This window comes from Miscanthus floridulus, chromosome 13 (genome assembly GCF_019320115.1).
Source record: "Miscanthus floridulus cultivar M001 chromosome 13, ASM1932011v1, whole genome shotgun sequence".
Taxonomy (NCBI): Eukaryota; Viridiplantae; Streptophyta; class Magnoliopsida; order Poales; family Poaceae; genus Miscanthus; species Miscanthus floridulus.
The window spans coordinates 87,505,873-87,530,863 of NC_089592.1; the positions used below are offsets into that span (position 1 = coordinate 87,505,873).

General features: G+C 45.1%; 2 protein-coding genes across 2 annotated transcripts; both read right to left on the bottom strand.

The window, feature by feature from the left end:
* Positions 1-7,818: 7,818 nt before the first annotated feature.
* On the bottom strand, positions 7,819-13,515 carry LOC136500671 (chloride channel protein CLC-f-like). Its single transcript, XM_066496082.1, has 9 exons — positions 12,950-13,515; positions 11,552-11,954; positions 11,096-11,290; positions 9,830-10,284; positions 9,649-9,753; positions 9,341-9,574; positions 9,010-9,228; positions 8,681-8,913; positions 7,819-8,115 (listed from the first exon to the last, which is right to left on the bottom strand). Exons 1-9 carry the CDS (start codon positions 13,286-13,288, stop codon positions 8,043-8,045), a joined length of 2,256 nt encoding a protein of 751 aa, XP_066352179.1. The 5' UTR covers positions 13,289-13,515; the 3' UTR covers positions 7,819-8,042.
* Positions 13,516-14,704: 1,189 nt separating this feature from the next.
* LOC136501186 (uncharacterized) lies at positions 14,705-18,799 on the bottom strand. Its single transcript, XM_066496681.1, has 2 exons — positions 18,435-18,799; positions 14,705-18,240 (listed from the first exon to the last, which is right to left on the bottom strand). The coding sequence occupies exon 2, from the start codon at positions 18,159-18,161 to the stop codon at positions 15,138-15,140; it is 3,024 nt and encodes a 1,007-aa protein (XP_066352778.1). The 5' UTR covers positions 18,162-18,240; positions 18,435-18,799; the 3' UTR covers positions 14,705-15,137.
* Positions 18,800-24,991: the final 6,192 nt, after the last annotated feature.

Sequence of the window (24,991 nt, forward strand, 5' to 3'; positions counted from 1 at the left end):
GGTGTATTGTATTGATCTGGATGACCAAGTAGATTATCCGCTAGGGGACCCCTGCCTCTCCTTATATACTATGGAAGGGTAGGGTTACAAGGAAAGTAGCCTATTTGGTACTATATAATATCTTACAGTGTACGCCGAGCAGCGCCGTGCACGCCTTGATCTTGTGGGCTGGGCCACCTCTGATGGTGCGGCCCATGTCTTGTCTTGTGAATACCGGGGGCCATACCCCCACAGCTAGTCCCCGAGCCTGACAGTAGGTGATGTAGTCATGTGGTGCTAGGGTTAGAAAGTAGAAGGCCAGCCGAGCAGACAGCCAGTCTCCGGGCGTAGCCTCAAGATGAGAAAAGCGCACATTCACCGCAAGGTGAAGTGCGCCCACTTAGTCCCTAAGCTTGCCGAAAGATGAAGAATGAATCTTGTAGCAGGGTCAAAGAAAAAGAAGTCTGAAAAGCTTTGCCGACGTCATTCGACATGCGCGTATCAAGACTCCAGACGTGCTGCCCAAGATCAGCACCCTGATCCAAATAGCATGGAGCAGCTTGATAGCACACCGATGAGACGTAGCAAGATCCGACCACCAAAGGAGCAGCGAGGAGTCCCCGGCGTCGCCGGCGATGTCCGAGCACCGAGGAGTCCCCGGCGTCGCTGGCAATGTCCGAGCACCGAGGAGCGAGGAGTCCCCGGTGTCGCTGGCGATGTCCGAGCACTAAAGAGCGAGGAGTCCCCGGCATCGCTGGCGATGTCCGAGCACCGAGGAGCGAGAGTCCCTGGTGTTGCTGGCGATGTCCGAACACCGAGGAGGCTGGCGATGTCCGAGCACCGAAGAGCAAGGAGTCCCCAGCGTCGCTGGCGATGTCCGAGCACCGAGGACCGAGAGTCCCTGGCATTGCTGGCGATGTCCGAGCACCAAGGAGCGAGAGTCCCCGGCATTGAGGGCGATGTCCGTGCGGCGAGGAGTTCCAGCGTAGCTGGCGATGTCCGAGCACCGAGGAGCGAGAGTCCTCGGCGTCGCTGGTGATGTCCGAGCACCGAGGAGCGAGAGTCCCCGGCATCACTGGCGATGTCTGAACACTGAGGAGCAAGAATCCCTGGTGTCGCTGGTGATGTCTGAGCATCAAAGAGCGAGGAGTCCCCGGCGTCGCTGGTGATGTCCGAGCACCGAGGTGCGAGAGTCCCCGATGTCACTAGCGATGTCCGAGCGCCGAGGAGTGAGAGTCCCCGGCGTCGCTGGTGATGTCCGAGCACCAAGGAGCGAGAGTCCCCGACGTCACTGGCGATGTCTGAACACTGAGGAGCGAGAATCCCTGGCATCGCTGGCGATGTTTGAGCACCGAAGAGTGAGGAGTCCCCGGCGTAGCTGGCGATGTCCGAGCACCGAGGAGTCCCCGGCTCAGCTGGCGATGTTCGAGCATCGAGGAGTCCCCGGTGTAGGCGATGATGTTCGAGCACCGAGGAGTTCCCGGCGTAGTTGGCGATGTCCGCAAGGTGAAGTGGGGTGAAGTGTGCCCACTTAGTCCTCGAGCACAAAGAAACTGAGCCGAGGAGTCCCCGGCGTAGCTGGCGATGTCCGAGCACCGAGGAGCCCCCGGCGTAGCGGCGAATAGTCCGATCAACTGGTCGGCAATGAAGTCCATGAACCTAGTGGTCTGACCAGTTGATCGGTGGAGAAGTCCGAGCACCAGGTGGTCCGATCACCTGGACGATGATCCTGCAATACAAATATGGAGAACGAGTAGTACATGATGTAAAAATATATGAACTCCAGAGAAAAATCAGCAATGGCAATGAAACAACGTATGCAACTCGGCGATTAGTTGGTGTGAAGATGTATTTATATTTAATATGAACCGCCCGACCAGTTAGTGTGTAGTTGAGTGTCCAGCCCTAACTAGCCTGTTAACCATAACATCGAGCGTGGAGCCCATGTACGTGTAGAAAGAACAAAGCATCGCTAAGGAGTCGCTGCCGACCACCCATAACGCAGAGCGCGGAGCCCGTAGCACGTGTAGGGAGAAGCCAGAGACAGGGTCGTCTCTGGGGACATCCGAGCGTCAACATGACTGTTCGAGGGTTCAAAAAATCATTCGGAGAGCAAACATGGAGAAAACAGCTTGGAGAAACATTATGGCGATATACGAAGATTGAAGAATATTTAGAAGAATATTAAAGCGTGACTTAGCTTTAGACAGAAAGTCTGGTCGGCGACGTATGGCGTTATCTGGTCAGCATTGACGGCGAGCACCTGGCAGGCAGTGAGTTGTTGGTGAAGACGACCTCGGAGGTGGTTCCAAGATCGGATCTGCTGTCGTGGGGGCTGATGTAGCCAGCGATGAATTGTTGTCGTGGACCGACATGGATCTCCACGAGATTGACGACGAGAATGCATTGTTGATTTGAGGTCCATCTGGCTCGCCATGGGATCAAGCGCACACCCCTACCTAGCACGCCAATTGTCGACAAAAGGTGCTCGGTAGTTCACCGAAAGGTATCCCACGATGGTAGATTTGTTAGTGGGGGTGTGCGTAATCAGAAACCGGATGGTGACACAAGACACAGAGACAACGATTTAGACAGGTTCGGGCCATCTGATCGACGTAATACCCTACATCCTGTGTCTTTGGTGTATTGTATTGATCTAGACGACCAAGTAGCTTGTCCGCTAGGGGACCCCTGCCTCTTCTTATATACTCTAGAGGGGTAGGGTTACAAGGAAAGTAGCCTATTTGATACTATATAATATCTTGCGGTGCACGCCGAGCAGTGCCGTGCATGGGCTGGGCCACTTCTGATGGTGCGGCCCATGTCTTGTCTTGTGGATACCAGGGGCCATACCCCCATAATGACCCCGGCCATAGTCATTGGCAAGATAGTGGCATTTGAAATGTCACGCAAAATGGGTCAAGAAGAAGCATCTTCATCAAGCAAAGGTAAAGCTCTCGCATGTAGTGAGAAAAAGAAGATGAAGGGCAAGAAAGTTGAGACAAGGTCAAGCTCAAGCTTCTCAAGTGAAGATGAAGAAGAAGATGATGATGATGATGATGAAGATTCAAGTGATGATGATCAATCTTCCTCCTCCACCTCCAACCTTGATGAAGAATCAATCAAACTTATCAACAAGATGGAGAAGATGATCCCCAGGCTCAATGTCAAAGGTGTGCCGATCCAAATTTAATATCTCATTTTCACCAATCAAAGAAATGAGTAAAGGAAGAAAGGATGCTATGGATGCGGCGAGTTGGGGCACTTTGTGGAAGTTTGTCCAAACAAGCCCACACCTAAGACAAAGAAGAAGGCGTGCAAGGACAAAGCCCTCACATCAATAAGGTCATGGGATAATTCTTCAAATGAAGAAGAAGACCATCATAAGAGGCGAAGCCACAAGCACTCATCATCAAGGTCTTCTCGTGTGTGCCTTATGGCACGAGGTAACAAAAGCTCATCCTCTAGTGAGAGTAATAGTGTTGATGAAATACCTTCTTATGATGAAGTTATGCAACAAAATCTTAACTATGCTAAAGTTTACACTAGTCAACAAAAGAAGCTTGAAAAATTAAAAGAAAAACTAGATAGCTCTCAATAAGCTTATGCTACTTTGCTTGAATAATATGAAACTTTTGCCAATCTTAATATGGAGCTATCTACTAAAATTGAGCAACTTGAGGCTAGTGCAACAACAAATGCATGCACAATCAATGATGAGCAACTTATAAAGAAAAATGAAAAATTAAAAAAAAGTTATCTAGCTCACAAGATGCTTATAAATGTTTGCTTGCTAAATTGGAAACTATGTGCAAATATTATGATGAGCTAACTAATAAAGTTGCTAATCTCGAAGCCGTTGGTACAACCCCCACTGAGGCACCTAATAAGAAAGGTTCAATCTTTGACATGCCTAAGAAGAATATCTCTACTTCTTGTAATGATTTATGTTTAGACTCACCCTTGTGCAACTAAGTTTGTGTTGAGAAAGTTGTTATAGATACATGTAGTTGCAAAGGAGAATGACCAACTCAAGCAAGAAGTGGCTCGCCTCACCAAGGACTTGACTCAAGTGAAAGGCAAGACGAAGCAAGTCCAACTTTATCAAGATAACACCGTCAAGGGAGTGAAGAAGCTTGATGAAGGACAAATCGTGGTTTGCTACGTATGCCACAAGGAAGGCCACATGTCCTATGAGTGCAAGGTAAAGAATGGGGGAGGAGCAAAGGAGAAAGAAAAAAAAGCAAACAAGCAAGTTCTCCAATACCTACACCAACAAGGTGGACAAAAAGGCATCCACACCTTATCTCTTGAAGAAGAAGAAAAATGACATGGTGGTGACCATCAAGGTGAACAAGCAAGCCAACAAATGGGGTCAAACACTTTTGGGTGCCAAAGAAAATCATTTCAAATATGAAGAGCACCAAGAAGGTTTGGATCTCGAAAGGGAAGTGAGAAGTCCGATGGACTTTGGAGAATTTGGAGACTTAGCAAAGTATGGGTGCATTTCATGGGGTGCATCACATTAGATCATGTCAATTGCCAAGTGGGTTAGTGAATACTATGGACCCAAATTTCCCTTCCCATGTTAGGTAACTAGATATAAATTCCTTCAATTGGTATTTCCTACAAGTGGTATTAAAATTTAAAATCTTGCAATCTCAATTAGCATCTAGTTCCTTTCATGCCTAGGTTTGTATTTGCATGCTTATATCATTTGTCATGCATACACTAGGTAAATCATATGGTAGGATTGCTCGGTTTCATTCTTAACCCTTGGAGCAAACCTATATGGTTTAAATTGTTTAGAAGCACAGCACGTAGCTTGTCTTTCAATTGTTCATCTAATATGTGCCAAAGTCCAAATTGTAGATAATTTCTCCCGAATATCATTTTCGAAAATGATTCTCACATTCATGTGATGTCATCTTTCAAGTGGTATTTTTTATTTTAAAATCAATATGCATATCTCATACAAGTATTCTATACTTGTGTGCACAAATTTAGGGGGAGGTTACTCTATAAGTTGGATGCTTTGAGACTAACACTTTTTCAAGCTTATCATGTGTGTAGTAGTCTCATTGCAAGGAAAATAGAGTCCCCGGAGTTAAGCATCATACTTCAAACATCCACCACCTATTGCGAGTGGTATAAATTAAATTGGTTTCCACATATGGTATTTCTAATCCGATATCATCATGTTGATTTCACTTTGATATTTATATGCTTTCTCCATGCATTATATAGATTAAACTCCTATGAGCATTAATTTGCCAATTATGCATAAACTATATTCTCCATCATATGTATGCATATATTTAGAGGGAGCTTAGTCTATGTAATGTGAGAGTCAAATTTTGTGATCTATTCCACTCCACATACAAAGGATCACAAAGTTTAATCCTTCCTTGTGCTACTAATGTCTTTCTTTTCGGTGTTTGATTCTAAAGGGGGAGAATTTATAGGACTAAAAGCAAGCCCGATCATAATAATTTACAAGTAGTATATAATTTACAAGTGGTAATGGTCTTACAAGTAGTATCTTTTAAAACGTACCTTTTAGCCTTACAAGTAGTATCTTTTACAAGTGGTATCTTTTAGTATCATATAACCTTGCGATTTGCATTGCATCCTAGCAAGTAGATAGTTTTTAAATTCCAAAATTTTATCATTTGCTTGCTTTGGTCGTGTTGTTATCAATCATCAAAAATGGGGAGATTATAAGGAAAATGGACCCTAGGCCCATTTACTTTGGATTTTGGTGTTTGATGACCAACACAACCAAATTAGACTAATGAATTTACAAGTGATTGTTTGTAGTTTAATAGGGTGCAAGACGTGACTTGGACGAAGGCGACGTGATGATCCGATGATCAACACCTTAAGCAAGATCCTAGAAGCACAAGAAAAGACCCAAGATATCAAGCAAAGTCCAAGCACGAAGATAGGAACAAAGCCGGACATAAGATCGCGAAGAAACGAGCTCACAGAGGTGACCGGGCACACACTAGACATTGTCCTTATAGCGATCGGACGCTCCAATCAGTTGCTCGGACGCTGAAGACTAAAAGTGACCGGACGCACCGATGGTACTGTTCATCATCTCGGCAATAGCTCAGCATTGACCGGACGCTGGTGGCTAATCGACCAGACGCAGGAACGGCAGTGTCCGATCGAGTACAGAGTGGTTCCAGAGCGGCAAAATTACGACCGGACGCGTCCGGTGGCATGTGACCGGACGCCAGCAGCGTCCGATCAGCTGATCGCGGCTCTAACGGTCGGGACCACCGGACACGTCCGATCAGGACGACCTGAGCGTCCGGTCGGTAGCAGAAAAGTGGGATTTCGTCCCCAACGGCTACTTTCTCCATGGGGCTTATAAATAGACCCCCGAACCGGCCATTTCACATGGGTGGGGCTGAGAAAACATATCTAGGGTGTTGATACACCATTTTAGTGATATCCACATGCATAGTGCTTAGTGATTCATCAGGTGATTAGCGTAGGTGCTTTGTGAAGTGCTTAGGTTGATTAGACCACCGTTTATGTGCTTGCTCTAGGTTTTAGCCTAGTGTTTAGTGAGGTTTGCATACCTCTTACCACTCGGTGCTTGCGCGTACTATTCTTGTACATCGGAGGGGTTTGTAGTCTTATGAGATCACACCAACCGCGTTTGTGGTGTGGCTACCACCGTGTACTAGAAGAAATAAGGCCCGTGGCGTTTTGGCCGAAAGCTTGATAGTGTAGATGGCGGAAAGCGGTCCGGGAGAGGCTTTGCCACGAGTGGCTTAACCGGAGACCCACTTGCGCATGGGGAAGACCCGAAGCTATCCACGCAGTTACCTGACCGGGAGCTTGACCCTTGCGAGGGGCTTCAAGAGGACTAGAGGAAAGCTTGCGCGCTTCTCGATACCTCGGTAAAAATACCAGAGTCGTCGACGGGAGTTTGCATATCTCTACCTTGCTCTTTAGCTTCCGCATTTACATTGTTTATATTACTCCTTTTGCGGTAGAGATAGCGACACACTAGCAAAACCGTAATTGCACATTGAGATAGTTTATCTTTTGCATATGTTTTGCTAAGTGTAGAAAAAGAAATCATAGTTTAGAGAAGTGGAATTTTAAGTTGTTTAATTTACCTCCCTCTTAGGCATCACGGTTCTCTACATTACCTACATACAAAATAAAACCTATTTGTGGATCTGTGAAACCCACTTGCATCCTGAGTAGGAGCTAAGGACTTCTAGCGTGTATGTAGCACTACAAAAATACATGCATGAAACCTATTTGTGGATTTGTGGATAAACCTACTTGCATCCCTGAGTAGGAGCTAAGGACTTCTAGCGTGTATATATAGCGCTACAAAAATACATGCAAGAGTACATGATAAAGCATATTAAAAACTCCATACGTTTTCTTTACAAGTCGTGTTTTCATTTCACCAATGCCAGCAATTACTCTATTAAGACTAGTACTTTATTTATATGACAGAAAATTATAACTATAGGCAGTTATGAATAAGGCTTTAATAATAATAATTTCGCTCCACAAATATGTATTACTCCAATTTTAAGTATATTATTATAGTAGAACAAATAAATTACTTTATTTTGAAGTAATAATTAAGATTTCCAAACGCCATTTGTTTTGATCGATGGGAGTAATAACAAAGTAGTATGATCAAATGCTTGTCCTAAAGAAAGAAAAAATAAGCCTTGTAATTTTTCTCTTCCAACAACCATAATTTGAGTAGCAACCTCTTGCACTGAACAAGGGCGGCCAAATCAGGTTTATGTACAATACCGTGTCCGAACTTCAGCACTCCACAACGAAATCTGATAACAGCAGACCACACACATCATCTCTCATATATGGATCACCTCTTAAACCTCTTATATATATGTTTGATACAAAATGCATATCTTGGTAAGACTCAAGGCTTTACAGTTGACGAGGGGGCTCTTTGACAGATGCGATCTAAGCTAATCCTAGTTTTGTCGGAATGTCACTATATATTTCGTATCTTCGCTACAAAGCACGAACAAAACTTCAGTTCCACATATTCAGTGCCCATTAACTGTTGACTGCTGGAAATTCTCTCTCTGGTATAGTGCCTTCCACCGCTCAAGCTCTTCCCTGCAGATGGATAACAGCCCAAACATTAGCATCAGACCTTTTTTTTTATTGTAAGGTACTAGGAAGCACAAGGGTACAGTTCTCCTATGTCAGTCAATCAGTTAACTCGCACTTGTTCAGTTACAGTCAAATGCTGAAATGCTTCTACAATCAGGCTCTTAGGGAAACTGTGGTGTTTGGTAGTATTTAGTGCTAGAAACTTTTGGACCCAGAAAACAGAATCCTAGTTTTTCAGTTTTCTGTGCGAGGTATCTGGGTGCCTAAATAGTTTGCTCCTCTCAAATTTTGGTGTAATTAATGATAAGAGAGGAGGTCTACAGGGAATCTGAGCCCTGAAGAATGGGTGCTGGAAAACCAAAACATGATCACCTCCAGTTTTTCATCCAGTTAGTTTCAAGTTTTCAAAACCCTGGTTGTGTTACCGTACATGTGAAAGTCAACTACTCTTGGTTATATATCTCATTAACAAACCAAATATGACGTTAACATAGAAAACAAGAAGCAGATTATTAAATAAGACAACTAAAGTAATAAACCAAAAACATAAACAGGGGAAAGGGATCACCTTAAGCACCATCCTATTGAATCATAATGAAGAAGGCCAAGGACCTTACGCCTCCCATCATTTCTACGGCCAGCACCACGTTTGACTACCGGAAGTTGTTTAATCCCTTTAACTTCCATAAGAACCTTGGCAGTGCTCAGGTCTGTATCTGGAAAGCAGGTCACCAGTCCTCTTTCATTGCCATGGAACTGAAAACCTCGAGTGAGGCATGATGACACAAGAGAAGAATTTGCCTGCGAAGTTGCCAAGTAAATGTTTGTAGTGCTAACATAATGAGTAAATAACAGGAAGGACTAAAATTGCAGCTACAATATGAGCAGTTTACATACATCCAAGGTCGATGAATTTGCCTGGGTACTATCAGAGTTTTCACTTGGCACAAATCCTTTACGACGAAGGTCACCTAATGTTACAATTCCCTCGAGAAAATCTTCATTATCTACAACAACAACACAGCTTTGCTGCTTCTCTTGCATAAGCCTTGTTGTCTCCTCGATGGTGAATGTAGGTGTGACCTTCAAATAATGCTTTGTCATTGCTTGCGATACCTGGAAAAGTGATGTCAGGAAGTTGCAAAATAACTTGAGCATCACATTTCACAAATGTATTAATCATTTAACTTTGTACAAACAAAAAACGAGAATAACTTCAATTATCAACCTTCAAGTCATCAAGAAGCATCTCCTCATTGTTACTACCATAGTGGTAGGGATCAACATCTAGAATTGCAAGTTCCACATCGTCTCCATCTTGTCGCCTCCAATCTGTCTCATTCCTATCTGTGGGAGGTAACAGTGACGAATAGCCATGACGAGGTGATGTTGCCTCGAATGTATCTTTGCTACCAGATTGATTTACAACAGATGGGACCCATATTGCTAAACCAACAGCTCCCTGTTAATCAGCACAAAATAATGAATATATTGAATTATAGGGCAGTAAAAAATTGCAAACCCAATGTACAGTACCATTAGAGGAAGTAGAATTCTGTAATCCTTAGTCAATTCAAAGAGCAGCAGCACAGACGTCAGTGGAACAGAACACACTGAAGCCAGCGTAGCAGCCATTCCCACCTAAATCGTATGGAAAGTTAGCACACTCTTGGAGTTATCAAACGTTAAACTGAGTGACAATAGATAAGAAACTTACCAGTGCATAAGCTTGAGGATGTGCGACAGCAGTGTTACCCGGAATCGCAGAGTTTATTAATTCTGCTGCTGAGCCTCCAAAAACAGCACCGACAGCAGCGCCAATCATCAAACTTGGAGCATAAAGACCACCAACAAGACCAGAACCTTTGCAAAGTGCCGTTGCTACAACTTTCGCAGCAGCTAATTGAGCCAAGAGCCAGATTCCAGGGGCTGAAGCACTTTTACCCGTATGTAGAATCTCATCAACATTGGTGAAACCCCAATACAATATTCCAGGATACCTTAGAGCTATTAAACCAGCTCCAAGACCACCTAGAGCAGGACATACTACAGCAGGAAGGCCAAACTTCTTCCTTATCAAGTCAAAAGTCTTAGTGAACCAAACAACCAACTGCCTGAATGCCACGCTCACAACACCACAAAGCATGCCCAGAATAAGGTAGAGTGGCAGCTCTGGAGAATATAATCTTAGTCAGTTTTATGTTGAAACAAAGTAACATTAACAGTAAAAAAGTTGGAGAAATACAACTAATGTTAGACCACAAAGCATTGCAGGGTACCAAATTCTAAATGGCAATAAAAAAATGCTAGCTCATGAAAACACTAACAAAACAGAGTTGTAAATACTTCTACATGGAATCACACGTGCTGCATCATGGTGGTAAATAGAACAGCAACAAAACCATGAACCTGCCACATTTGATTATTAAAAGACTACAGAAGGGTAATACAACTATCTGTTTTTGCTCCTGGGAAAGCAATTAACACCAAACTGAAAAAGCAAAAAGAACACATGTTCTAGCTCTTACCATAAGCCTAGAGGATGATTAAGGAGTCCGGTAAAGTTCGACTGGGCACTACAGCCTAAAGTAGGAAATTAAAGCTTTATTTGAGTTCCCAGGTTTCAAAAAGAGAATGCTAGACAGGCTGCTGGAGAAAAATATAGAAGTTGGAGAGATAAGATGGCATGGTAATGAAGAATAGCTATAAATGATTTACAATCAGAAGTTTGCAACAAAGTTAATTACAGATATTCGCTCACATTAATGTTTCTCGAAATAGCAAAAGCGCAAAAAATGTACGGGCCGCGTATCATACAATAACAGACTGGTATCACATAAGGACAGACTGAAATTATCTAAAAAATATAGATGGAAATTAGAGCCAAAAATAAGGTGAGAACACATGCTTCCCTATATCTTGAAGGTAACTAAGAAACATCTACCTTAGTAACACCAAAAATGATCAGAATAAGGTAAAATACCAGCAGCAGATTTTAGTTCATACGTCGGGACAATAAATGCTGCCTTTTCCCCTAGCAAAACATTGGAAACAGTTGATGATATAACTGATGCCAATATAATCATAGCAGTAGTAAATGGTGGAGAATTTTCTGCTCGAAGTGGCCTTAATACTGTTTCGATAGCAAAAAAGCATCCAGCAACTGCAGCATTGAAACCTAAAGGAACATAGTAACACAAGTTAGGGGAGGATATAGGGCAAGAAACTCAGTAGCATGACGGTTATAAAAAGGAATTTAAGCAAAAGATTTATTATTCCTAAAAATATTCCATGTTTCCACTTCCTAACCACAAGTGCAATTTTTGAGATAAAAATGGCCAATATCTTAGCAAGCCGAAACAAAACTGGAAGCACATCCCATTCATTTTTAATCCATTGAGTCCATATCACGAATGGAATAGATAATTAATTAAAATACCTGAAGCGATTCCAGCAGCTGATCCAGCAGCAACAAGAGCAATTCTCCGTTCCCTATTGTTCTCCATCATTTCAGCACACCCATTTGCACAAGATTTACCAATATCAACACTGGGTCCTTCTGGCCCCAGTGAACACCCTGTCCCTAAAGTAATTGCGGCTTGGATGGCTTTGATTGTGGGAAAAATTGCAGACATGAAATCAATACCCTCCCTTTGATATGATAATGATTGCTTTATCTGCTCAAAAATCTCCAATAATCCATGCATCATACCCACAACTACTCCACCAGTCACTGGAATTAACAATATCCTATGCCAAGTATCAGCAAGCCTCTGCAGACGAAGCCAAGCAGCACCCTCAGTGGGAGTGCCTGCCCATGCCCATTCATGTATGACATGTACCTGAAAAAGCCAGGCAGGCACTTCTGAGACAGTAACAGACATTTGGGAAGGTTGAAATAAGAACTTTGTGTAAATAAAAAAATGCACAGCCAAACACAATTGAATAGCCCTCATACGATGACTATATGTTCTTCCAAAGTAAGATATTCTCCTTTTGATTTGAATAACTGGCTTAAGTACACAGCACAACTGACGTGCAATGGATTTAGATCTAACCCTGTATTGGAAATTGCTTGCCGATTGCCAGTGGTTCAAGATCACAGTAAGAGAGCAAACAGGTGAGTAAAATCACCTTGATTGTATAGAACAATAAATCCACACCAAATGGTATGGAATCACCAAGATATTACTCCAAAGACCAGTGACTCACAAAATTGAGAATCATGTTAATTAATTCACTGGTAGCACTAATAACTGGTAAAACAACAAATTGAGCCATCTCTCAATTCTGTGTCTGTGCCTTTTTTTTGCGCATTCTGAGGAAAATAAAATAGTCATCCACCTAATAAATTGATTGAGCCATCTCTAAATTCTGTCTCTGTCTTTTTTTTTTTGCGCATTCTGAGGAAAGTAAAATAGTCATCCACCTAATAAATTGACTATTACCAAACGCTATCTGATCAATTCACAGCATAAAATAGAAAACAGGAAACCAAGCCGTTCACAAAAACCACCACCAAGAAGACACCAGGCAGTCAGTAGAGCTAAAATTCAACATAATACACTGCCTGCAAACCCTTAGCATCGAACAGCAGAGTCGAAATCGAAATACTGTGAAACATGCTACCATCCCCACGCCATGAAATTACACATTTAGGAGGCACAAAAAAAATACATTGATGTCTCTTAACATATAGCATCCTCAACAGCAAATCACGATCGTAACGGGTAATAAACTAATTAACACTAGCATACCGTTAGAAAATAAAAAGATGGTACAGATTATTCCGTAAGAAACAACGCGATTCCCCACAAGGAGAGATCTCGGCACTCACCCCGCGATTGAACGCGGCGACGCAGATGCCGGTGGCGAGCCCGAGGAGGCAGCCGACGAGCAGCAGCGCCCACTCGGGCGGCGCGCCGTCGCCGAGCACGTCGCTGTCCTCCTCGCCCCTCCTCGGCGACGCCCCTGCCTCCCCGCGGCCGTGCCCCGCAGCGGCGGCCGCGACCGCGCCCTCGCCGCCGCGGCTCCGGTTGGAGAGCCTGAGGTCCAGGTTGCGCAGCAGGTCCCGCACCCGGCTCCGGCGCGGGGTCGCGGCGGGCGAGTCCGGGTCCGACGAGGACGGCAGCGCCGCCGCGCCCGTGCGCAGCGGCTCGAGGTCGCTCCCCGCCATGGCGACAGCAGCGGCGGGAGGAGGAGGGACCGGGCTTAACGGGATCCCATGAGAGTGCGTACGGCCTCTCCCGGGCCCCGAGATCTCGCCGCCGGATCTGGGGCTCGTTTTCCCGCGCCGGATCTCGTCGGCGGTTGGCGATGGGCGACGCGGGGCGGGTAGGGGCGGAGACGGAGGAGGGAGGGGAAGCGGACGAGGAAAGCAAAGCTGGGTGTGGCCGTGTGGGACGCTGGGTGCGCGCGTGTTTTGCAAATAGCCCCCCGTGCGAGCTCGTATTCGCAAGCATACGCCCTCCTCGGCTGATCGTCGTCGGGTGGGTTGGGTTGGGCCGACAACGACAGGCACAGGCCCATTGACCACCCGAGTTGGTTTGGTAGGCCTCCACTCCACTACAGCCCACGCGGATCTGGGAGTGCATCTGTGCATGTGTCACTCACCACGGCAGTGGTAGATCGCCAACGCCATTGTCGTCGTCGTCAAAGTGCGTGGAGCAGACATGTCGTCCTGCTGTCCATGTAGACGAAGCTCAAAGAACAGCTAGCACAGGGTTCAGGGAGCATGGAAAGATCTTTTGGACGAACAAAAGGGCGGCGCCTGTTGCTGCAAGCCTCCCTCTACTACTGCTTCCTTTCAGTCAAAAAAAAAACCATAGCCTTTTTCTTTCTGCTTCGTATTGCTTTCGGCGAAAGAATCGTTTCGTTGGGTGAAATGTCCGCGAGATCAGATTCAGACATCGCAGCTTTCCCCGACAAACCTTGCATCAAAAGCTGAGCTTGTAAACACCGCGAGAGTTTGCGTATCAGGCAACAAGCAACAGGACTGTTGATAGCTATTACCTAGGCAGTGTTCGGCTGGTGATGTTTGGCTGGCTGGTTCCCCTTTTTTTTTTTTCCAGTCTGAGCAGTGTTTTTCTCTCACAACATTTTATGATGAACAGTAAATTTCCAGTCTTGCTGTTTGGCATCAGATTTGACCATAGATGCATGTTTTTTTTCGGAGGAAACATAGCACCTTCCAGCAACTTTATGGTATGATGCGGCCCTTTGCTCACCAAATCTGAACTCCAGATGATAAAAGGAAGAACATCTTCATTTCTGAAAGTTCAGCCAGGGAAGCTCAATGGTAAGACGAAAATGAAGTTCTACCAAATAGCAGATGGACTGTACTGTACATAACACCTCCAGTTTCACATGGCATCATGGACCTTGGCTTGTATACTTATGATCGCTAACACTGTAGCTGGTGGTATAACATATTCAGAAAAAAATGTGGGGCGTGAAAACTTCTGAACCGTTGCATATCGGGCAACAAGCAACAGGACTGTTCAAAGCAAACATTTCAGATTTGACCCACCTGATGATGGTGTGGTGACAACGAAAACATTTCAGAAAGACTACAGATTCTTGCTGTTTGGCATTCAGATTTGACCATAGATGCATGTTTTTTTGGAGAAAACATAGCACTTTCCAGCAACTTTAAGGTATGATGCAGCTCTTTGCTCACCAAATCTGAACTCGAGATGTTAAAAGGAAGAACATCTTCATTTCTGAAAGTTCAGCCTGGGAAGCTCAAGGTAGTAAGACGAAAATGAAGTTCTACCAAATAGCAGATGGACTGTACTGTACATAACACCTCCACTTACATGTGGCCCCAACCTGCGCTAAAATAAGTTACACATGGCATCATGGACCTCGGCTAGTATACTGATGGTCGCTAACAAAACTGTAGCTGGTGGTATGACAGATTCAGAAAAAAAATGGGGCATGAAAACTTCTGAACCCTTTGTAATACAGCAGAGGGATGTCACATTATACAAGGAGCTTGCGAGGGTCTTGGACATCACCTTATCTCAGATCTTACTCCTGTACCTGACCAGCTTCGCCAGTGTCTCCTGAGCAGCCAGCGTCTGGGCATGTCCGTGGCCGAGCATGACGGTCCGGATGCTGATGCAGGTCCTGCACAGCTCCTCGCCGGTGTCGAACAGCCCGCCGCGGAGCAGCAGCTTCGCCCTCGCCTCCAGCAGCGTCGCTTTGAGCAGCGTCACCTCCTGCCAGACGAACTCGTCGACGCGGTGGTTCGGCTGAAGCTTCTTCCTCCAGCACAGCGACCCACGGTTCCAGTCCTGCATCCGCGACGCGTACGACTTCTCCACCTCCTCGAGGACGTTGGTGCACACCTTGAGCAGCTCCAGAGCTGAGCCGCACCGCGAGAACGACATGAAGGAGTCGATTGCCAGGGGCAGCGCCGTCTTCTTGATGAAGAGGACCATGTCGACTGCTTTAAGCTGGACGGCGGGTGGCTCGGACTTGAAACCAAACACGAGGAACGCGCTAGCCCATAAGTGGTCAGAGTATACCGAGGGGTTTCCGGCCCTCATCACTCCATTCACTGCTGCAGTCGTGGGTGCCAAACCTCCCCTGATCTTGCCAAAGAGCTGCGTGATAGGATGGAATTGGATCCAGCAACCAGGATGTCGATTTGCCTTTCTTGCCAACCCAAGATTAACAAGCAAGAGCGCTGACTCCACCTCAGCCTTCCGCCCATTTGGAGCTAGGAAACAATGTGTGCCACATAGAAATGCAGTCTTGAGTGATTCACCAAACAGGTGCATACCACTGCCTTTCATCGGTAGCTTGCTCGCTGTTGCAGCTAATAGTGTGGATGATACAGGAGTGGGAGCTAACCAAGAACCGGCAATGACCATTCTTGACGTAAGACTTCCTCCTTTTGCTCGGTCCATCAAAGCAAAACAGAAGACCAAGACCTTTATCAAGAAAGAATTGTTACGGCAGAAGCCATCGTCATTGGCGCCAATGGGGAACAAATTCTCGCTCAGTGATATTCTATCAACAGCCTCAAATAGAGTGGAAGGAGCAATCATGAGCTCCGACAGCAGCGAACCGACGACCCACAGGCCAAAGCTCAGCCTGCCTAACCGCTCATCAAACTTTCTGAGAACTTCGGTTTCCTCAGGCGGATAGTCCTTCTTTCTTTTCCCCTGTATCAATGCCATCGCATCAATGTACGAGAGCTGTGGCAGTTGCATCGGTTCAAGATTCATCACGCGTGGCAAACGTGTGGTCACGATGACATGTGTTGCTCCAGTGTTCCTTGGCATGAAGTCATGGAGATCCTTGCCTTCCCACCAATCCCTCTCGCTCTCAAGATTGTCAATTATGAGCAAATAGGGCACATCACGGAACAGCTCCCGCTTCACCCGCTGGAATGCATCAAACTCTTGCTCCTCAAAGCTCCTAATCCTACCCCTCTCCTTCTCAGCCTCAGCACTGATATCCAGTCCCAAATTCATGGATACATTGAGTATGTTTTGCCTCAAATACCGAGCTTCGCCTCCAATCCACAGTACCATCTTGTACCTCTGTGAGTACCTGTAAGCAAACTCCAATGCCAGTTCGGTCTTGCCAATGCCTGAAGAACCATTGATGCACATTACATTGGCACCGCTATAGCCCTTGCTGTTGCACCGAAACCTTGACCTCCTGTGCCTTGATCTCTGCTTCTGCAGGCTTCTGCTTTTACCAGATGATAACTCAATCACTGGGTCAATCCAAGCCTCCAGTGTCGGTTCCTTGCACTTGCGCATCTCCAAGCTGATGTACCTGGCATTGGATTTCCTTGCAGTATCACTATCCTCATCGGCAAATCCATCAGACACACCGCTTGATCTCTCATTTGTACTGGAAGCCCTCGGGCAATCCACTTCTTGGATATCCACAGTCGAACCAAAGAGCATGCCTTCAATCTCGCTCAGCTCCTTCTCCCTTCCCACGAAATGTCGGTTGCGCGGAAAAGGCAGGCTCTCAGAAGCTTCGCTCTCCTCGGCGATATTCTTCCGTCCAAGCTTGGAACGAAGCAGCGTAACCGTCCTCGACACACAGCTTCTCGAATTGCTCTCATTCGCCTCAAGCTTGAATTCATGGCATCGCATCAGCCCTTCAAACGCTTCCTTCCCTTCCTTATCCTCCAATTTACCATCGAAAAGCCCGGCGATCTCTGCTGGCTCGGTGTCGAACAGTATAGGCACCAGGTTCTTCTTCTGAGCAAAGAATCTGATCTCCTCAAGGCTAAACGGATTGAGGAAACTGGACATGGTGACCACCACGACGCCGAACGCGACGGAGCAAATAATCCGGTCGGCAATCTCGTGGCTCTGCGAATCCGAGTACTTGGCGCGGTCGGCGACGAACGAGGCGATGCCCTGCAGCTCGAGCTCCGACTTGAGCCACTTGCAGAACCTGGAGAGGCCGCCGTTGCCGTGGTAGCCAATGTACACGTCGCAGCTCCGGAGCTTGGCGTTGGAGGACGGCGACGCGACGGAGCCCCTGGTGAAGGACACCCGCGGCACGGGGAACGAAAACGACACGCGCGGCGGCAGGGCGCCCGCGCCGCCGCCGCCACCGCCGCCGTCGGAAATCTTGGCCGCGTCGATGCCGCTGGAGTCGTAGCGCTCGGACGGCGGCGTGCGGGACGCGCTGGGCGCGTCGATATCGGACCCGTTGGAGCACGACGTCGGCGATGGCGCCGCGGTGGTGGTGACGCTGGCGCCGGCGCCGGCGGCCTTGGTTTCCTGCCGCGGCTGAGGCTCCGGCGCCGCCGCCGGAGGAGGCGGCGGGTCGAGAACCCGAGGCGAGATGTACGGGGACTGCAGCGCGGAGACGAACGCGGACGACGGCGGCGACGGCGAGTAGAGGTGCGGCGTGATGGAGATGGCCGGCGAGATGGGGCAGGACCGGTCGGAGCCGCCGCATCCGGATGCGGCGGCGCTGGTCCGGATGGTGAGAGGCTTGGTGGTGGCAATGGGGATATCCTTGGGCACATCAAGAAAGCTCGGAGCTTTTCGGTCGTCCTCCATGGCTACCACCGAATCACAAAGCTTCGGAAGCTTGCTGGAAAGTGCCGCACGATCTGGCGCACCTCATTTCCTTCCTTCCCTATCAAACATTGGGAGCGAAAGGGGAAGAAAATAACGGAGCTTTATTAGAATCCAAAAAAATATTCACAGAAACAAAGAATATACTGCGTCTCATTCAGAAAACTAGTAGCAGCACAAACGAGTGTAGCAATAACCCGCAGCAATCTGAAGATGCTGTTCTTGACTCAAATGCGCAACGAAACTCGAACTCACTGGGGCGAAACGAAGGCAGCGAGCGGGCTTCAAGAATCCAGCCACATCAGAAGCGGGCGAGGGTGCTTGTGGTTCCCATGATTGATGCTTCAAGAACAGCACAGGAACGGCAGGAGCCTGGAGGTGGATTTGGATTTTAAAAACGGGCTCGCTGCCTGCCTTTCCCACTCGAGCTATTGCATGGGATGGGTGGAACTATCCCCTTCCTGTTCCCTCCGGCTCCTGCGGCTGCGGCTGCGGCTGCGGCTGCGAGTGTGAGCGACTGTGACCTTGTCCTAGGAGGGAGGAAATGAAGGGTGTAGTGGAGCCCCATTCATGCCCAACAAAGTACAGGGTCAGTTCAAGGTCCCTCTCTCTCTCCTCTTCCCTCGAGATGACCAGCAGCCACCAGCCCCAGGCAGCGGGCAGCTCCTTAATAAAAAATCATTATCAGGCAAAATACCCTACTGTACTCCTATCGAAAAGACGGAAACCATATGTGGGTGGCATCAAAAGGTGCAAGGAAAATGTGTGAAGCTACGATGGAGATCCTGCTAGGGGCTGCTAGGGCTACCTAGTTCCACTTCCACCCACGCCACTGCGAGAAGAGAAGACCAGCAGCATTCCCAATGGAGGCGAGCAGGGAAAGGCCAAAATCTGCACAGCAAGCGCCTGCCGATGCCCAAGCAGCAAGCAGTCAAGCACCATCATGTCCGTGCGATGCTGAAGCTTGAACTGCTTGCTGTTCGTGGAATCAAAAAAAAGTTCAACTCATTTGGAACAGTCTCGTCTCTGCATGCGTTCCGAATCTTGATGCGGCTGGGTGTGATTCTCATTTGGAACAGTGCCTGCTGGAAAGCGCGGGTAAACGCCCTTGATTAAATAATTTAACGGTATCCTCTAATGGATGGAGGCATGGAGCACTTGTTTTATGTGCCCTGGCCTCTGGGTCACTGTTTCCTCAAGTATAGTAATTTACAGTGCCCTAAGCTTAGCCAATGGAGCAGTATTAAACTACTGCTGCTGCTAATGCAGTGGCTTGGAAAGAACCCTAGGCTACCAGTGGGACACCGCGGTTTTTGTAGTTGTAGGGCATGCAAATTGCAAGAAACACCGATGGCCAGAGGACAAAGCAACGGTGAAAAGAGAGGAGATCTTGCAGGCAGGGATTACTGTAGGACGGAAGAGGACACGAGATACTACCACCAGGCACCAGTAGCAGTAATAATGCTGGTGCTGAGGGGCGCCGGCAGTCGGCAGAGCATGGCATGGCCGCATGGCCTCGCCTTTGTTTTGCATCGGGGTCTTGTTTAGATTGAAAGTTTTTTCAACCTGATGAATAGTACCACTTTCGTTTTATTTGGTAAATATTGTCTAATCGTAGATCAACTAGGCTCAAAAGATTTATCTCGTGATTTCCAACTAAACTATGTAATTAGTTATTTTTTTATCTACATTTAATACTCTATGCAAGCGACTAAAAATTGATATGACGGAGAGAGAGTGAAAAAACTTGGAATTTGGAGTTGATCTAAACAAGGCGCGCTTGCATTCAAATCCAATGCCGCATGTCGGTGGAGTACTGCGTTCTGTTTATTTGGACTTATTTGGTTTATAGTCATACTTTTTTTAGCCAATAAATAGTATTTTTCTTTCACGTCAAATCAGTTAACAAAACTTTCAGTCATAACTTATTAGCCAAACAAGCCCAAACAAATAGGGCGTTGCTTCTCCGAGCAAGTATAATAATAGGATGTAAGTTGGGTAAATGCTAAGTTGGACGAAAAAGAAGAGAGGCGGGCTGTAAGCTTACAGCTGCCTTAGGTACAAGAACTAAAAAAAAATTATGAGAGAGGTAAGTGAGCCATGTATTAATAGTAAGAGTTAACTATTATACAGGTGGACGGAGAGAAGACTGTCAGCAGCCCTATTAAAATTTAGTCACTGTAACATCGAAGTTTGGACACGTGAATGGAGTATTAAATATAGACTAATTACATAACTAATTGCACAAAATCTATTAAGTCTAATTAGACTCATGTTTAATCTTTCTAATTAGTATCAAATACTCGATGCGATATATACTAAACTTTAGCCCGTGTTTAGTTCAAAAAAACTTCCCAAAAAGTGCTACAGTAGTCGTTACATCGAATCTTGCGATACGTGCATGGAGCATTAAATGTAGACGAAAAAAAACTAATTGCACAGTTTGGTTGAAAATCGCGAGACACACGTTTTGAATCTAATTAGTCCATAATTGAACACTAATTACCAAATAAAAACGAAAGTGCTACAGTAGCCAAATTCCAACTTTCCTCCAACTAAACATGTAGCACTTAGTCCCTAAATCTAAATACCCCGAAAAACACGAGAACTTCTCTCACAATACACAGGTGACACGGCATCTCTCTATACCCTCCACTGATTCTCTCTCTAGCACATGTTGCACAGCAGACGTTGCAGACATGGGTGGAGAGACATTTATGATTTTAAGTGGATTCTCTCGTGGCCTTTCCTAGGTGAGGATGACTCCGGCCTTCTTTACACACTGTTCGTTTCACCTTATTTGCTCGTAACTAACTTATAATCTATGATTTAAATAATATTTTTTCTCATATTAAATCAGTCAGTAATATTTTCAGTCATGGCTTATAAGTCAATTCAGCCGAAACGAATAGGTTGTTAGTTCCTCCCCTAAAATTTACTTCCTATTTCATTGAATGTTTGACATATGTATAGAATATTAAATATAGACTAAAAATAATTAATTATATAGTTTGCGATTAATTTGCGAGACAAATCTTTTAAGCCTAATTAATTCATGATTTGACAATGTGGTGCTACAGTAACACATACGCTAATGACAGATTAATTAGGCTTAATAAATTCGTCTTGTGGATTACTGACGGATTCTGTAATTTATTTTTTTATTAATATCCGAATACTCTATGCAACACCCTCATATGACATCCGATGTGATACCCTAAAACTTTAAGGACTGAATTTAAACGAGGCCTCACACGACCAAGGGCACATGACGTGAGAGGGACACTGAGAGTTATGAGAAAGGGATAGATATATCTTACGTAGAAAATATATTTCTATGACTTCAAATCAATATAATATAAAAAAATACTCTTTACATCACAAAATCTTTGCACATCCACTTTGCGAGAAATCAAATTTTAAAATTTTAGTTAAATTTATAGAAAATACTATTCATATTGCATTTCTCAATATATTCTACTGTTAATTAGTTGATATTTATTATACATAGTAAACAATTGTATTTTTTATATATTTGATCAAACTATGAGATTTTTTTCTTTGTTCAAAATTACTGTGAGCCAAAAGGGACTTATGTAAGTGGTTGGAGAATTACTCGTTCCGTCCTAAAATATAGTGTATCGTATCTTTTACATTTGGTTATAATATATTTTATGTGATACTGAAAGGTCCTAATATGGTTAGAGAAGTGTGAATAGCCTATTTAAAATCTACAAATCAATTAGAGCAATTGATTAGTATAACAAATGGCGTAATACAATTTTGCTCTAGTTCTACAAGAGTTGTAAGCCACTTATTTCAACAATTCTAGTTGCTATGATCACTAGACACATAAGAGCTAAGTTGCTACTCACTAAGAGCTCTCAAACTTGCTACACTAAAGAGCTTCACTAGATGAACTTAAGCTATTAAGCAAGCTCTCAATTCTAACTACACTAAAGAGCTTGTTACAACTAGTTTGCGGAAAAGTAATAGAGAGAATGAGGTGATTATACCGCCCCGTCGAGGGATGAACCAATCACAATATGAATACCAATCAATCACCGGGAGAAATTAAAGGGCAAGAGACAACCAATTTTCTTCTGAAGTTCACGTGTTTGCCAGCACGCTACGTCCCTATTGTGTCGACCAGCACTTGGTGGTTCGACGGCTAAGAGGTGTTGCACGAACCTCGTCCACATAATTGGACATCGTAAGAACCTACCCATAAGTGAGGTAACTCAATGACACGAGTAATCCACTAGAGTTACCTTTTGGCTCTCCGTCGAAGAAGGTACAAGACCCCTCACAAACACTAGACTCGGCCACGAACAATCACCAACTCGTGTCGAAGCTCCTCCGCTGCTCCAAGACATCTAGGTGACGGCAACCACCAAGAGAAACAAGAAATCCGTAGCCACAACGATCCCCAAGTGCCACTAGATGCAATCACTCAAGCAAATGCACTTGGAATCACTCCCAATTTCACTATGATGATGAATCAATGATGGAGATAAGTAGAAGGTGTTTGCTTAGGCTTATAAGTATATGTTAGGAATGTTAAAGTGCCAAGAGAGTGAGCCCAAAGCCGGTACCTTTCTATTTATAGAGCCCCAAGACTCAAAGAGCCGTTGAGCACTCTCGGGGTGACCGGACGCACTGATCAGACGTAGCCTAGCATCCGGTTAGCCATCGTCCGGTCGCTCTGATGGCCGCCACGTGTCCCCGTTTAAACCTCAGCCATCGGATGCCAACGGGCACTTAACGTTCAACACGCAGTCAAACAACCGACCGGACGCGCTGCTCCGACGCACCTGTTGCAGAGCCACGCCACGTCTGTTCGCTTCCCGTAAGAGTCCAGAGATGTTTTTCGTCGACCGGACGCGTCAGGTCACAAGTGACAGGATGCGCCCGGGAGTTCGGTCAGCTCCCTGCGTCTCTGCCTATGAGAACCCTGTCAACGTCAGCGTACGTCAGTCATGACCTGATGCAGCCACTTTGCGTCCGGTCGCGCGCTGACCCCTGCGTCCGCTTGCCTAAAGAAGTGACCTGATGCACCGATGGCAGCGTCCGATCGCTCCTCGCCCTTCTCGGTCGTAGCGCCCCACTTCGCTATAATTGATCGGGCGCGCCGGGGTGAGTCCGGTCACCCCGCGGCCAGCGTCCGATCGTGGACTATCTCCTCATTTTCTTTTTCTAAGTCCACAACCACTTAGCCCTTGCTTTCAACTTGCTAACCACAAAATATAAAACTTGTGTGCACGTGTGTTAGCATTTTTCAAAGCATTTTACAAGGGTCAAAGTTAGCACACTAGGTTCCTAAATGCATATGCTGAATCATGTCACCTAGTGGCACTCGATAAACCGTTTAGCCAAAGATCTCCCTTCTTTATAGTATGGCTATCGATCCTAAGTCACTCACACCCTCTATGGTGTCTTGAGTGCAAAACAAAAACCTATCTCATACATTTGCCTTGATCTTCTCGGTTTTTATTTTTCTCATTTTTCTTTTCCAAGTTAAAGCTTGATCATCTTCATTTCATGTCCACCTTCATCACCATGGACCTCTCACTTGCTTCACCACTTGGATTGAACCACCTTATCTAATTTATACACTTAGATCAAAGGTTAGTTCTAGGTTTCATCAATTATCCAAAACCAAACTAGGGCTTTTAGATGCTCATACTCAGCTTAACAGAGTTTGTTAGAAAGAAAATTATAATTTGAGGAGAAACTTCTTGATTGGGTTCAACACATGGGTATATTCATCATTTGAGTATTTGTGTAAGTGGCTAGAGAATTACTCCATCTGTCCTAAAATATAGTGCATTATGACTATTAAAATTTTGTTATAATATAATATATTTATGTGATGCTCATGATCAGTTTAACAAAGTACATTAAAAAAGAAAATCATAATTTGAGAAGAAACTTTTTAATTGGGTTTAACACATTGGTACATTCATCATTTGAGTATTCCATTAACTCATCTTAATTTTTTTAAAATTTTATTATATTATGGAGGGAACACTATGAGATTCCATTTCTTGTGTTCAAAATTACTATGAGATAATAGGCACTTGTAATAGAAACCTAACATGCAATACTTTTGGTGTGCAAACCAAATTTAACGGCAGGAGCACTCTCGTGTTGTCAATGCTTTTGGTGTGCAACACTCAAACGCCTCTTTTTTTAAGGGAATTCGTATATATTTCAGAGTTGGATAGTTATGGCATTTGGTTCTTGCATTTCTCTTTTCACTCTGCCCAAATGTTTTTCGTTTCTGAAGTCCGTAAGTGTGCTTAGCTCTGCATGGTGTAGGACGTGCACAATTGCATATGCAGTATAATCGTTACATATATCGTTACATATATGCATGTGCAAGTAAACTTTTTTGTATTCAAATTTACGTCCGGCATGATTATTAACTAACCTATAAATTGTTTCCGTGTACAAAACAGTACCACCAATAAGAACAGCCAAGAACTGACAAAGAGTAGATACAATCAAGGACAGGGGACATGTTTCTGTACGTCTTACATTATAAATTAACCATCAACTCTAGTAAAGCAATTTCAAATTACGGTTAGTACATCCTGTTCGAGCACTGCAGCACCATAAAAGCTTTTCTGTGCAAGTATTTCAAAGGAAAAAGCAAAAGGTAATGTGTTTATTGAAAAAGTAATTCCTGCCTAATGGAAACATTAATTTCAACATTTACTGGTCGGGCTTGTTTGAAATGTATTTATTTTTTATATACTGTTATAAAAAAACTGTTCAACATATTTTCATGAACATGATGCTGTTAGATT